The 12,847-nt window shown below is 50.1% G+C and overlaps 1 protein-coding gene across 2 annotated transcripts; it reads right to left on the minus strand.

The window, feature by feature from the left end:
• Window positions 1-1,225: 1,225 nt before the first annotated feature.
• Window positions 1,226-12,564, minus strand: STING1 (stimulator of interferon response cGAMP interactor 1). Of its 2 annotated transcripts, none has more exons than XM_054036524.1 (7): window positions 12,525-12,564; window positions 11,119-11,363; window positions 8,890-9,076; window positions 5,916-6,024; window positions 5,527-5,765; window positions 4,350-4,536; window positions 1,226-3,100 (listed from the first exon to the last, which is right to left on the minus strand). In XM_054036524.1, exons 2-7 carry the CDS (start codon window positions 11,361-11,363, stop codon window positions 2,916-2,918), a joined length of 1,152 nt encoding a protein of 383 aa, XP_053892499.1. In that variant the 5' UTR covers window positions 12,525-12,564; the 3' UTR covers window positions 1,226-2,915. The 2 variants fall into 2 exon arrangements, with proteins under 2 accessions (XP_053892499.1, XP_053892498.1); XM_054036523.1 differs by having other exon boundaries at window positions 2,915-3,100; window positions 4,241-4,536.
• Window positions 12,565-12,847: the final 283 nt, after the last annotated feature.

A 12,847-nucleotide genomic window follows, 5' to 3' on the forward strand; every position in this document is an offset into this window, starting at 1 on the left:
ACTTCTTCCAGGCCACACCCTCTTCCCACTGTCTCCCTCCTCTCTTCCCTCCCCTTCCCTGCTAACCCCCTTCCAGCTAGATCCCTGAACCCAAATGAAGTAGGGTTACCATATTTTGTGCCTCCAAATGGAGGACATTCCACGGGACCCCAGCCCCGCCCCCCGCCCCGCCCCAACTCCGCCCCCTCCCCAAAGTCTCCGCCCCCTCCCCTGCTTCCCGCGCGGGAAGCCTGAAGCAGGTAAAGGGGGGAGGAGGTGCGGCCCAGGCTGGGTCGGCTCGGGCCCTGGGGTGCCGGCCCCGGCCGACCACCCCCGGCCCGCCCAGCACTGCCGGCCGGTCCCCGGGGGCCCGGCGCACCCCCAGGCCCCGCCACCCCGGACCGGCTCCCGGACCGGCCCCCCGGCTCGGCGCACCCCGCGGCTCCCGGCTCGGCGCACCCCCCCGGCCCGGCCCGGCCCGGCGCACCCCCCAGCGGCTCCGTGGCCCGGCGCATCCCCAGGCCCCGCCACCCCGGACTGGCTCCCGGACCGGCCCCCCGGCTCGGCGCACCCCGCGGCTCCCGGCTCGGCGCACCCCCCCGGCCCGGCCCGGCGCACCCCCCAGCGGCTCCGCGGCCCGGCGCACCCCCAGGCCCCGCGACCCCGGACCGGCCCCCCGGCTCGGCGCACCCCGCGGCTCCCGGCTCGGCGCACCCCCCCGGCCTGGCCCGGCGCACCCCCCAGCGGCTCCGCGGCCCGGCGCACCCCCAGGCCCCGCGACCCCGGACCGGCCCCCCGGCTCGGCGCACCCCGCGGCTCCCGGCTCGGCGCACCCCCCCGGCCCGGCCCGGCACACCCCCCAGCGGCTCCGCGGCCCGGCGCACCCCCAGGCCCCGCGACCCCGGACCGGCCCCCCAGCTCGGCGCACCCCGCGGCTCCCGGCTCGGCGCACCCCCCCGGCCCGGCGCGACCCCGGACCGGCTCCGTGGCCCGGCGCGACCCCGGACCGGCTCCGCGGCCCAGCGCACCCCCCGGCGGCCCGGCCCCGCGGGCCCGGACCGGCTCCCGGCACCGCGCCCCCTGCTCCCCGCCCGGCCCCGCGCCCAGCCTGGCCCAGCACTGCGACCCCGGCCCTGCACCGCACGCCCGGCCGGCTCCCGGCCCGGCACCATGCCCCCGGCCCCGCGACCCCGGCCCCGCACCGGCCCCGGCCAAAGAGGCCCCGGCCGAGCCCTCCCTCCCTCCCGATTTTCCCGGACATGCCCGGCTTTTGGGGATTTCCCCCCGGACGGGGATTTGAGCCCCCAAAAGCCGGACATGTCCGGGGAAATCCGGACGTATGGTAACCCTAAATGAAGCAAATGACATTTGAAAAAAACCCAAAATGGAGCATGTTTTCCACTGCATGCCAGATGGTGAAGACTGGACATGCAGAAGGTACTTAATTAAAAGCACTAAACTTGGGAATAAAAAATGTCAGTCACAGGTTTTTTGATATATCCTGAAGTTTGTCAAAGATTTCTTTGCAAAAACTTTGTAGTAAGGGCAAGTCAGCTGTCCTGCTGAATACAACATTAAATATTATGGAAAACATGATGCAGCTCTTCTGTTTTACATTTTCTTAATCAGTATTTCTAAGCCTTCATAAAGTAAGCATTCCAGATCACTACATATTTAACTCACTGAAACAAAGACATTATTTTAAATTAATCAGTCACAGAGGTTTAGTGTGTTCATAACAATGTTCATTGCTTTCAGAAAAAGGGAACACTAATTTACTTTGTGTGATCTCCATAACAATAGTCATGTTTATGAAATTTCACCAACTTTAAAAAATATGTTTCTAAAGATTTTAGGCATAACAAAGGATTTTATATTTTTCTAAGGTACAGATTTTGCTGGAGGGTTCTCTTAAAACTAATTAATCAAATAGTCAGAAGTAAAGAAAGGGAAACTCGTTTGTCCAGCTATCTGGAAGCAAAGGGGCTCTCTTCAACAGGGGGGTGAAGGGAGAAAGGGATGGACAGAAAGGACAGGAAGCACTTTTTTTGTACTATAGCAATTAAAATTAAAATGTGTATTTTAGAGAAGGGTGGTCTTTTGAAGGATTTATTTAAAAAATGTGTCTGAAGATCCAAGCATTTAAGGCTAAAGATGAATACTCAAATTGTGCATTTAAAAATCTATGCAAGGATTTTTTTAGAGATGTGATTTTATAATCTTCACAACTCACTAAATGAAATATTTTTAAAGAAAATTTTAAACTAAGGTCCTGAAGACTGACATGTTCTGAGTAAATATTACAGTAATGCACAACTGTTTTTGTCAGTAAATTCAGAAACTGACAGTATATACCTGGGGGTTGGCAAATGCCTGTTAAATGGCTTCAGTGCCACTCGAATAACTCTTTAACAGTTTCAATGTTGTACTAATAGGTCTGGCAGGCTGGAGGCTTCTTCACTTTTAAGTACTAGATCCCCTCAGGAGGAAGACTCACCAGGCTGCAGCAGCCAGCTGTGGTGGGAGCCTGCAGGAAGGGTCAGAACAGGGATAGGAAAAGGTGGAAGGATGGACACTAAGACCCAGGGGTACCCCAAATTTTAGGGTGATCTACACAGCCATGTCTGCTGCATATGCCTAAGGATGGCCCTGACTGTCTTAGTCCTCTCTCTTTGACTAAGGGGGGAGGGATAGCTCAGTGGTTTGAGCATTGGCCTGCTAAACCCAGGGTTGTGAGTTCAATCCTTGAGGGGGCCACTTGGGGATCTGGGGCAAAATCAGTACTTGGTCCTGCTAGTGAAGGCAGGGGGCTGGACTCGATGACCTTTCAAGGTCCCTTCCAGTTCTAGGAGATGGGATATCTCCATTAATTTATTTATTTATTTATTTATTGTATGCTTGAAGAGGGAGTAACCTGCCAGTCCCATCCGCAGGTTTCAGAAGCCATCGCTCCGCAGAGGCCCGGGTAGCTCCGAGTCACTGATCAGGATATTGGGCTCTGTTGAGAGGAAGGTGCTGGACTCGTGATTCCCCTCACACATGGTGTATTCCTCCAAGTGCTGCTGTCTGATGTGCTTTAGGATCTCCTTTGACAGGAAATGGCTGTCGCTGTCTCCCGACTCTGGAAAATAAAACAGAAAACAAACCCCACCAGTTTCAATGGGCTGGAATCCAAGGCAAGCTGAGTCTCCAGCAAGCAGAGTCTCCAAACCCTTCAGCAAGAAGAGGTACCATTGCTGCCCATGCATCTTACACCTACTCAGTGGGCCACTCTAGTGGCAGCCAGGCCATAGCTAGAGGTCCAGAAGCTTCATACAATATAAGCTAACCTAAAATTCACAGGTTCAAGCCTTGCAGCTGCCAATGCAGCTAGGTGTCTAGCATTGGACTTGCTGATTGTTGGAAGAAAGGGTGAAATGTAAAGCTGCTGGATGCTCTTCCATCCAAACATTTCAGGGGGAGGGGAAAGAAAACGCCTTTTGACCAAAATGAAAAATTTCTCTCTCCCATGCTCCAAAAGGTGGAAACATTTCATTTATCAATGAATTTCAAAAAGAATTTTTTGAATCTTGTTGAGAATTTTCATTTTGGTAGGAACCCCTGCCCCCTCCCCCAGTTTTACATTTTTTCCCCAGTGGAAAACAGGGGAATACACACAAAAAAGCGAGAGAAAGTAGGGGAAAAAAAACCCATTCTCACACTTCTTAAACTTTTCCCACCCTTTCTCCAGTGGAGAAAAGTGAAAGAGTGAAAGTGAGTGGGTGTGTTTTCCCCCCACCAAAACAAAACTAAAAAAAAAATGGAAAATTTTCACTCAAAATTTGAGCAAAATGAGAAATGTTCCTCTCCAAGTGTTTTTTCAGGAAGCCCTGCTGGGGTTTTGTCATCCAGTTCCAGTAAACTCAGGAGAAACAGGCAGAGGGCAAAACTGGCTAAATGGGGTTTCCTACCCCACAGCATCAGAGTTACCTCTGAGGGATAGTGGCTGTGTTTTGGGATCCCCCTGTCTTAGAGCCTGGGGAGGGGCATCGGGGACCCCATTAATCAGGAGGCCTTGCACATGAAAGGTCCCCAGTGCACTGCAGAAACCTCCCCATGGCCCAAGGGGCTGTGGTGTGAGAGGACCCAGCCACCCATGCCACAGGAGCCCATGTGCATTAAAGGGCCCACGTGACCTATGATGGGGACCCTGAGCCACTCTTACCTAGCACAGTGACACCAGAGAGCACCAATGAGATGATGGTATAATCCTGATACTAACCGCCATGCTGGGCGTGCGCCGGAGGCCGCAGTGAACTCCTGTGCCTGAGGATCAGGGCGTGGAGAAAACCCCAGCACTTCTCCCCTTGTGCAGTCCCCCAACTCCTCACCCTCATACACAATGAGCCGGTAGCAGCCCGCGCATTCCTTGGAGCGCTGTAAGATCTCTCCCAAGGTCCTACAGAAGAGCTGGGCTTGCTCCAGGCGATCCTCCCGGCCAAAGGCGGCGCTTTCATCCTGGGACATAGCGTAGAGGGACTGCAGCGGGGGGGCATACTCCACAATGCAGTAATTCAACTAGAGGGACGGGAGAGGGAGAAACCTGGGCATTACCCCAGCAGTCCTGAGACCATGGCTAAGGCATCCCTCCCCAGGCGGCTGGCCCCCGGGAATCCCAGCGCTGCTGGCTGAACCCTTTGGTGGCCCCCTCCTATGCACAACACAGCAGCTGCCAGAGCACTGCCAAGCAGGGTCAGACCTAAGCTTTTGAGGGCCTTGTGTGCCCATGCAAGGACCACTCCAGCTCCCTCCCCACTGGACCCTGGCCCTGCTGCCTCTGGGCAGCCAAGAGACTCCCCACAGCTGCTTTCTTTGCCTGCTCACAAGCATGGCGGTGGGTCTGCCTCTACGCTGGGCAACCGGACTGGTGCAGTCAGCACTCTGCTGTCCAAGCGGGCAGAGGGACAAGGCACTTCAGTGTCTGCCACAGCCTGATAGTGCCAGAGACAAATGGGAACAGGGAGAGGGAATCAGGGACGGTGATCAAGCTGACAGTGTGTATATTGGGGGATGGAGGGAGGCTGGAACAGGAAGGCCTTATCCTACTGCATAGGGGTATATGCCCAAAGCTGTTTTTGCTGCCCATACAACAGGGTCAGTGCTGCTCCTGGGTGTAGCTGGATTTAGTGCAGACAGGAGCTTTGCTGTGTAGAGGGTTTGCATACAGCTAAGTAAACCGGGATTTTCCTGCAGAGGTTTATGGCTGCAAGGAAAGGCCTTGTGTGAATCCCAGGGCTGTGCAAAGGCATGTGCTTCTCTTCATCCCAACTGCTGGATGCTGTTCTGAACTGGCCCTTTGGAGGCTCTACAGCCCTATCTTGGAGCCCCACCTTTACACTATTCATGTCTCCTGGCTAGAGGTGGGCCCAAGCCAAAATCCAGCACCTGAATTTGTCAACCCTTGGGGGAATTTGGATCCACAGCTAAACTTTGTGTACCAGACCCGTCTCTGCTCACATCCGTCCTTCCCGTGGCCCTTCAGCTAGAGAAGTGTGATGATAAATGTACCTTTTTGTCTTCACCCAAAATTGTATAGATGCTTTGTTTGTAGCTTCTCCATTTAGTGCCAGCACGGTCCAGCTGCAGCGCCGGGAGATCCTTCCAGTACTGGATGTGGCTGTCAGCCTTCTGCAGGTCATCGTATATCTCACAGCTCATTGGGAGAAGGATGTGCAATTTCCAGGTCTCCTTGCACTTCAGCAAATTGTTATTGGCTCTGTTGAACTCACTGATCAAGTCTTTAAGGCCTTAGAGGAAGAGAACATGGAGCAGAGACAAATGAAGTGAGAGTAGCAGCTTTCTGACTAACTAATTGGCTCCCCCTTAACATGTACAAAGGAGGAGTTTTATTACAAAGGATTTTATATTCCCATACAAACAGGGAAACAGCTACTTACGTGGCAGAACTAACTTTAAATACCCCACATAGTAAGACCACGCTAGTCCATGTGCTACGTTGCAGTTGTTCTTTTCACAGATTTCAGACATTTCCACTGCAGAGGGACTCTACAGATTGAAGGAAGAAATGCCATAACTAAACCATCTTACAAGCTAAGCGGGATTTCCTCCCACACCCACTGGTGACTGTGTCTCCTGCTGTCTCTCTGAATACACCTGAAAGCCAAGCAGCCATGCTTTCCCTTGCATGAGCCGTACACTGCAGGTCTAGAGCTCCTCAAAGAGCTTTATAAACCCAACCCTACTCAACTCCCACAGCAGCCCTACAAGGCAGGTCAATAATCATCTTCCCTTAACAGATGAGGAAAGGGTGGTCCACTAGGGTTAAATGTCTTACCACAAATCAAAGAGTAGGCCCGATTCTGATCACACACACATGTGTAACTTCCAGGTCTGCTATACACCACTATGAGGCCTAAGGCTTCAGTGGCACAGTTGGGAATACAGCCCAGAAATCCAGCCTGCAAATGCCCTGCTTGAGATGCTCAAAGCCTCTGGTGTGGACCAGTGGCTGGAAGCCCATGCTGTCACACAGGTGTGGCAGCTGAGCCACATGATCTATCATCTGCACAGTCTACCTCTATTCTACCCCATGAAATTACTGCATGCAAATTAGCTGTAGAATAAGGGTGGTGATTGGCTGAGTTACCTCTGATATCACCATGGCCTAGGACTTTTGGCATGGCATAAATACATGTCTTGCTGTTGCAGGGGTGAAGTCTGAGAAGTCAAAATGGTCTAGAATTTAAAACTTGGATGGTAACAGATGGTGAATCCCAGTGGTGATTGAACCTGGTGATATTCTAAACAAAAGAACTCTCAACCATGTTTGTAGCTGTGTCCATCACTTCACCATGACTCAACAGAGAGTCTAAATTTCAGTGTGACACAGAGACTGGTGATAATCCGAGAATTTTATTATATAGATTAGGTGTTCAAACCCCTTGGGCATCCTAGATCCTCCTTTTACACCAAAATCCTCTCATTTCAAAATTTCTGTAAGGGTCTCTATTTCTCACCATGGGCCAAACTCTGCTCTCAGTTCTAGTGGTGTCGTAGATTCCAAGGCCAGAAGGGACCATTGTGATCACTAATCTGACCTCCTGTATCACACAGGCCAAAGAACTTCCCCAAGATAATTCCTAGAGCAGATCTTTTAGAAAGACACCCAATCTTGGTTTACAAATTGCCAGTGATGGAGAATCCACCATGACCTTTGGTAAATTGTTCCAATGGTTAATTACTCTCACCATTATAAATATATGCTTTATTTCCAGACTGAATTTGTCTAGCTTCAACCTCCAGCTATTGAATCTTCAATCTAGCAGCGAAAACTATAAGAAGAACCCATTATTAAATATTTGTTCCCCATGTAGATACTTATAGAGTGTAAACAACTCACCACTTAATCTTCTCTTTGCTAAAATAACTAGACTGAGCTTTCTGGAGTCTATCATTGTAAGGCATGTTTTCTAATCCTTGAATCTGGAGTGTCAATTCAGAGTAACCCTAATGAAGTCATTAGAAATACCTGGTTTTACACTGGCATTATTGAGAGCAGAGGGCAGCTTTGGAAGCCTGCAGCACTCCCATTACTTAACCCTTTGGAGACAGCAGCTAAATATACTTCTCCTCCCAAGCATTCACTTAAGTGCCAGGTTTAAAAATGCCAACGTTCTAATGCCAGTAGGAGTTTTGCGGGTGCTGGGGATGGTACTGGAACCCTGGGGTGGTAGTGCTCATTAAAAGCTAGTTGAATTGAGTAGTTCGCTAGCTTCCCTGCCGAGATGGATGGTGGCATCAGGACGATGATATCAAATATTAATGGGGTTGCTCTAATGAAAAGAATTTTGCTGCATTGTGGCTTCTAAAACAATTCAGTTGGAAGAAGAGCAGCATGTGCAGACAAGGCAGGGTTCATCAGCAAACACGGCGAGGTTCCATCTTAGAATCATGGAAATGCAGGGCTGGAAGGGACCTTGAGAGGGCATCAAGTCCAGCCCCCTGCGCTGAGGCAGGACCAAATAAACCTAGACCATCCCTGACAGGTGTTTGTCCAATTTGTTCTTAACAACCTCCAGTGATGGGCATTCCACAACCTTCCTTGAAAGCCTCTTCCAGGGCTTAACTACCTTTAGAGTCAGAAAGCTTTTCCTAATATCTAACCTGAATCTCCCTTGCAACAGATTAAACCTCCCAAGGGATCAGAGATGGGCCTGACTTAGCAGCTCAGCTCTCCACCCTTTTTGTGATGCAGGATCGTTCCCTGCAGCATAATCCTCAGTGCTTGCCCCAGTCCAGATTAAAGGACCAAGGAATGTCTTCCATAGATATCACATCCTGAAGAAGCATCTCCTATTATTACTAGTGGGAATGCTTACTAGTGCTGGTGATTTTTACAGCCCAGACAGGATGCACAGCCCCAGCACAGCCCCTGCCACGTGAGCTATCTTCATTCTCAGTTTTCCTTTGCTCAGTTTCATCCCACTTCTCCTAGTTCTTCCTGTAAGGCAACGAATGAAGCTAGACTGAGATGAACCGTGCTCCAATCTACTTCAGAGCGGGGGTCCCAATGAGTTCACAACATTGATTGAGAAACTGATTAGGTTCAGTTGTTGCAATTCCCATGTGCAGCTGCAATGAGACATCTCGGGATGAGTCACCACTTGTGTGGAATTCAGGACCTTAAAGCATGAGTCCATGATGTGAACTAGAGAACCCAGGCTCCTTAGCCAAAGGGTGTAGCTAGAGGACTCAAAATGTTATACGTGGTCTGTCCACTAGTGGAGGGCAGAGCACCACATAACCTGGGTTATGCTGGCCTGGCTATGCCTGCCAGGATTGCTGGGGATTCTCTGGGGAGCAGAGGGGCGCATTGCCAGGCTGCTGGGGACTGGGGTGTCCTGCCCTTACCTGAAGCCCAAAGGCGAAGCTGAGGAGCTGGCAGAGGCAGACGAGGATGAGGTTGAGGAAGAGCTGCAGCCCAGTCTCACCAAACAGGGCCATGTAGGCGCAGATGCTGACCAGCAGCAGGAGTGCGTGGCAGCGCAGACTTGGGCTCAGGCAGGCAACCACCACCCTCCACCAGCTGCTGCGGTGTCTGAGGAAAAGGGAAACAAGGAGACAGGGCTGTCAGTCTGCGCCTCCAGATCGGCGTGCAGAGGGGTCTCCAGGCCCAGCACACCCCTGCGCTGAGAAGGAGAGACCCCCACTGCATTGATAAGAACATAAGAACGGCCATACTGGGTCAGACCAAAGGTCCATCTAGCCCAGTATCCTGTTTTCCGACAGTGACAAATGCCAGGTGCTTCAGTGGGAATGAACAGAAACGGTAATCATCAAGTGATCCATCCCCTGTCACCCATTCCCAGCTTCTGGCAAACAGAGGCTAGGGACACCATCCCTGCCCATCCTGGCTAATAGCCATTGGTGGACCTATCCTCCATGAACTTATCTCTTTTTTTTTTAACCCTGTTATAGTCTTGGCCTTCACAACATCCTCTGGCAACAAGTTCCACAGGTTGACTGTGGCATTGTGTGAAAAAAATACTTCCTTTTGTTTGTTTTAAATCTGCTGCCTATTAATTTCATTTGGTGGCCCCTAATTCTTGTGTTCTGAGAAGGAGTAAAAACACTTCCTTATTTACTTTCTCCACACCAGTCATGATTTTATAGACCTCTATCATATCCCCCTTAGTCATCTCTTTTACAAGCTGAAAAGTCCCAATCTTATTAATCACTCCTCCTACGGAAGCCGTTCCCAACCCCTAATCATTTTTGTTACTCTTTTCTGAACCTTTTCAAATTCCAATATATCTTTTTGAGACAGGATGACCACATCTGCATGCAGTATACAAGATGTGGGCGTAACATGGATTTATATAGAGACAATATGATATTTTCTGTCATATTATCTATTCCTTTCTTAATGATTCCTATCATTCTGTTTGCTTTTTTGACTGCCACTGCACATTGAGTGGATCATAGAACTATCCACAATGATTCCAAGATCTCTTTCTTGAGTGGTAACAGCTAATTTAGATCTCATCATATGGTATGTATAGTTGGGAATATATTTTCCAATGTGCACTACTTTGCATTTATCAACATTGAATTTCATCTGCCATTTTGTTGCCCAGTTTTGTGAGATCCTTTTGTAGCTCTTCGCAATCTCCCTGAGACTTAATCATCTTGAGTAATTTTGTATCGTCTGCAAATTTTGCCACCTCACAGTTTACCCCTTGTTCCAGATCATTTATGAATAGGTTGAATAGGACGGCCCCAGTATAGACCACTGGGGGACATCACTATTTACCTCTCTCCATTCTCTTCTCTTCCCAGCCCAGGGGGTCCCTATAAAAGACTGTCCACATGGGTGGGGACTCAGCCAGCAGGGAGCAAGTGGGCCCATGCTGGGGAAGTAACAGCTACGGCAGTGCCCACCGCCTCTCCAACCAGCACTGTAGAGCTTACTGGGGAAGGCAATCCAGCCCCAGTGTGGAGTGCCGTTGCTGGGGAGCCTTCTGCACTGGAGGCCCTGGGTTTTACCTCAGCCAGGGCAGGCCCAGGCAGCCTGGCTCCACTGGGGTGACATGGCACCCAGGGACATCTGAGATCTGGTGGGTTTGGACGTGAACCTGCGCCAGAGACGAAGCAAACCCTGACCCCACATAGGACAACATGAGAGAACCCCCTCAGATGATGTCCTCCCATGTAGATTCCATGGGCTTTAATAGGTGTGTAGGACATAGGCATGGGACAGCACTAAGTTGTGACTTAATAGTCATGCATCTTCCTGCCTGGGCATTATGGGTAATGGGCAATCTGCAGAGTTGCTCCCAATAGTAAAGGCACAAGATACTAGAGAGAGGGAGAGAGAAGAGGGAGGGATTGAGTAGAGAAACCTGAGGGACATCAACAGACAGGAGAGTGGGGCAGATGGGAAACCACCACAGAGACCAGATTGCAAAGCCTATGCTTCTTTGGATTCCTTTACAGCTCCTGTATAGCTAGTAGGAACCATGCACCTACATTCGCCCACCTCCCTCACAGCGATTAGTTCTCTTACTTTCTTTCCTGGCCCATTTACAAGTGCCAGCCTGAGAGTGCCTCTCAAGAGCAGAGAGCTGTAAATTCAGTCACCTGGATTGCACATGCCAAATCTCTTCCACGAAGTTGCAAACCCCTCTGAGCAGAGCTCCGATCTGCAGGGCCGTGAAGTAGAAGGTGATGTTCTCTGCGGCATGGTTCCAGGACTGCTCCATGTGATACAGGGCAAAAACGCAGAGAACAATAAAGCCCCAGGTCGCGTAGTGAGCCCTTCCCCCACGAGGTTTGGGGATGATTGGGGAAGTTTGGACGCTGGGTCTTTCCTTTTCATGAGACATCTGCAGGAAACAGACACACCCAGACACCTTAAACACTGATAAAAACAACAGCCCAGAGGACAGTCCCAGACATTGTTAAAAAGCAGCTAGGGATGAGGCAAAGGGACAGGCACAATAAGATCTTGGATTTCTAGAGTGTTGTGAAGAATCCCAAAGCACTTCATAAACCTACACAATTTATGCATTGACCACTGACATGAAGCCACCTCTGGGGTGGTTTAGCCCTGCATGTTGCAGGGCACTGTTCTGAAATGGCTCTTTCCAAGGGACTGTGGCATGGGGGCATGTAAGCATGCTGGTGAAGCAACAGGGGCATGGACAATCAGGCTGAACACAGAGCAGATCCAATGGCCCCAAATCCTGGGGCGGGGGGGAAAGGTGCAGCAAGAGGTGACTGCTAACCCAGCCTTGCCTGGATGAGCAGGTGCCCTCCATCCCAACTGTGTCCTTTCCAGACTACTTGTCGATCCCCTGTGCAAATCCCTCTCATGCAGACTTCCCACAAAGGGCTGGAATTTGGCCTATGTGCACTGATTAGGTGGGATGGTTAGTCAGTCATCTTCCCCACAAGGGCTCAAAAATGGCCCTTAAAATGCAAGCTGTGACCTTTGAAAATCTAACCTCAAAGCTTTCTGAGGGTCCCTGAGGAGCTCTTTAAGGCCAAGTGACCCTCTGTTACCGTGGTGAGAGAGGATCAGACTGTAGGGAGCTTGTTATGGATTTAGAGAATTCTAAAATAAATACAGAGGAATAAATTAATGAGAACCTCCATCCTCCTCCTCAAACACCAGCAGGTAGCAAGCAGCTGCCACAGAATTTTGCAGTGTTCCACTCAACACTGTTCCCAGGCAAGCTGCACTGAGGGGGCTAGACCAACATCTTGAACTTTGGATTCCTTTCCAAGCTGCATGAACTCACTCAGGATCCCATGGGGGAAGTAGCAGCCTCGTTTGATCCCCTCTGAGCTAGGGGTCTCTGAAAAGACCAAATGCCAAAGCATTTGGTGAAGTCTATTGCATTAATTTAGATGGTCTATATGGGCCAAAGGTGTTAATATCACCCCGTCACTGTTTAACATTAAACAGTGTTAAGCAAGGTTTGGTATACAGAGACATTACTTTGCTTAGTATCATAGCAAACACCATTCAAGAGCTTGCTAACCTTTTATTAAAAATATAGAAAAGAAGGAAAAACAGTTAAAGCATTTTAAATATAGAGTAGTAAGTAAAACTTATTTCAGCAACTGTTTTCTTGTTTCTTGTCTGGAGAGAGATTTCAGAAGGAAGAGAAAAAGTTAGTTGAGATGGGTTGGAGCCGTCATTGTTGCTGTTCCTGTTATAGTCGAGTCCTGTTTCCTAGAAGACAAAACACGACAAAGACACACAAAGGGAACAGAAAAGAACAGCAAAGGTTGAAAATGCAGCTTCTGGCTCTTTGGGGTTGATATTTTTTTACAAAAATTACAAAAAAAAGTTTGGTGTTGC

The sequence above is a fragment of the Malaclemys terrapin genome, chromosome 8, assembly GCF_027887155.1.
Source record: "Malaclemys terrapin pileata isolate rMalTer1 chromosome 8, rMalTer1.hap1, whole genome shotgun sequence".
NCBI classification, from domain to species: domain Eukaryota; kingdom Metazoa; phylum Chordata; order Testudines; family Emydidae; genus Malaclemys; species Malaclemys terrapin.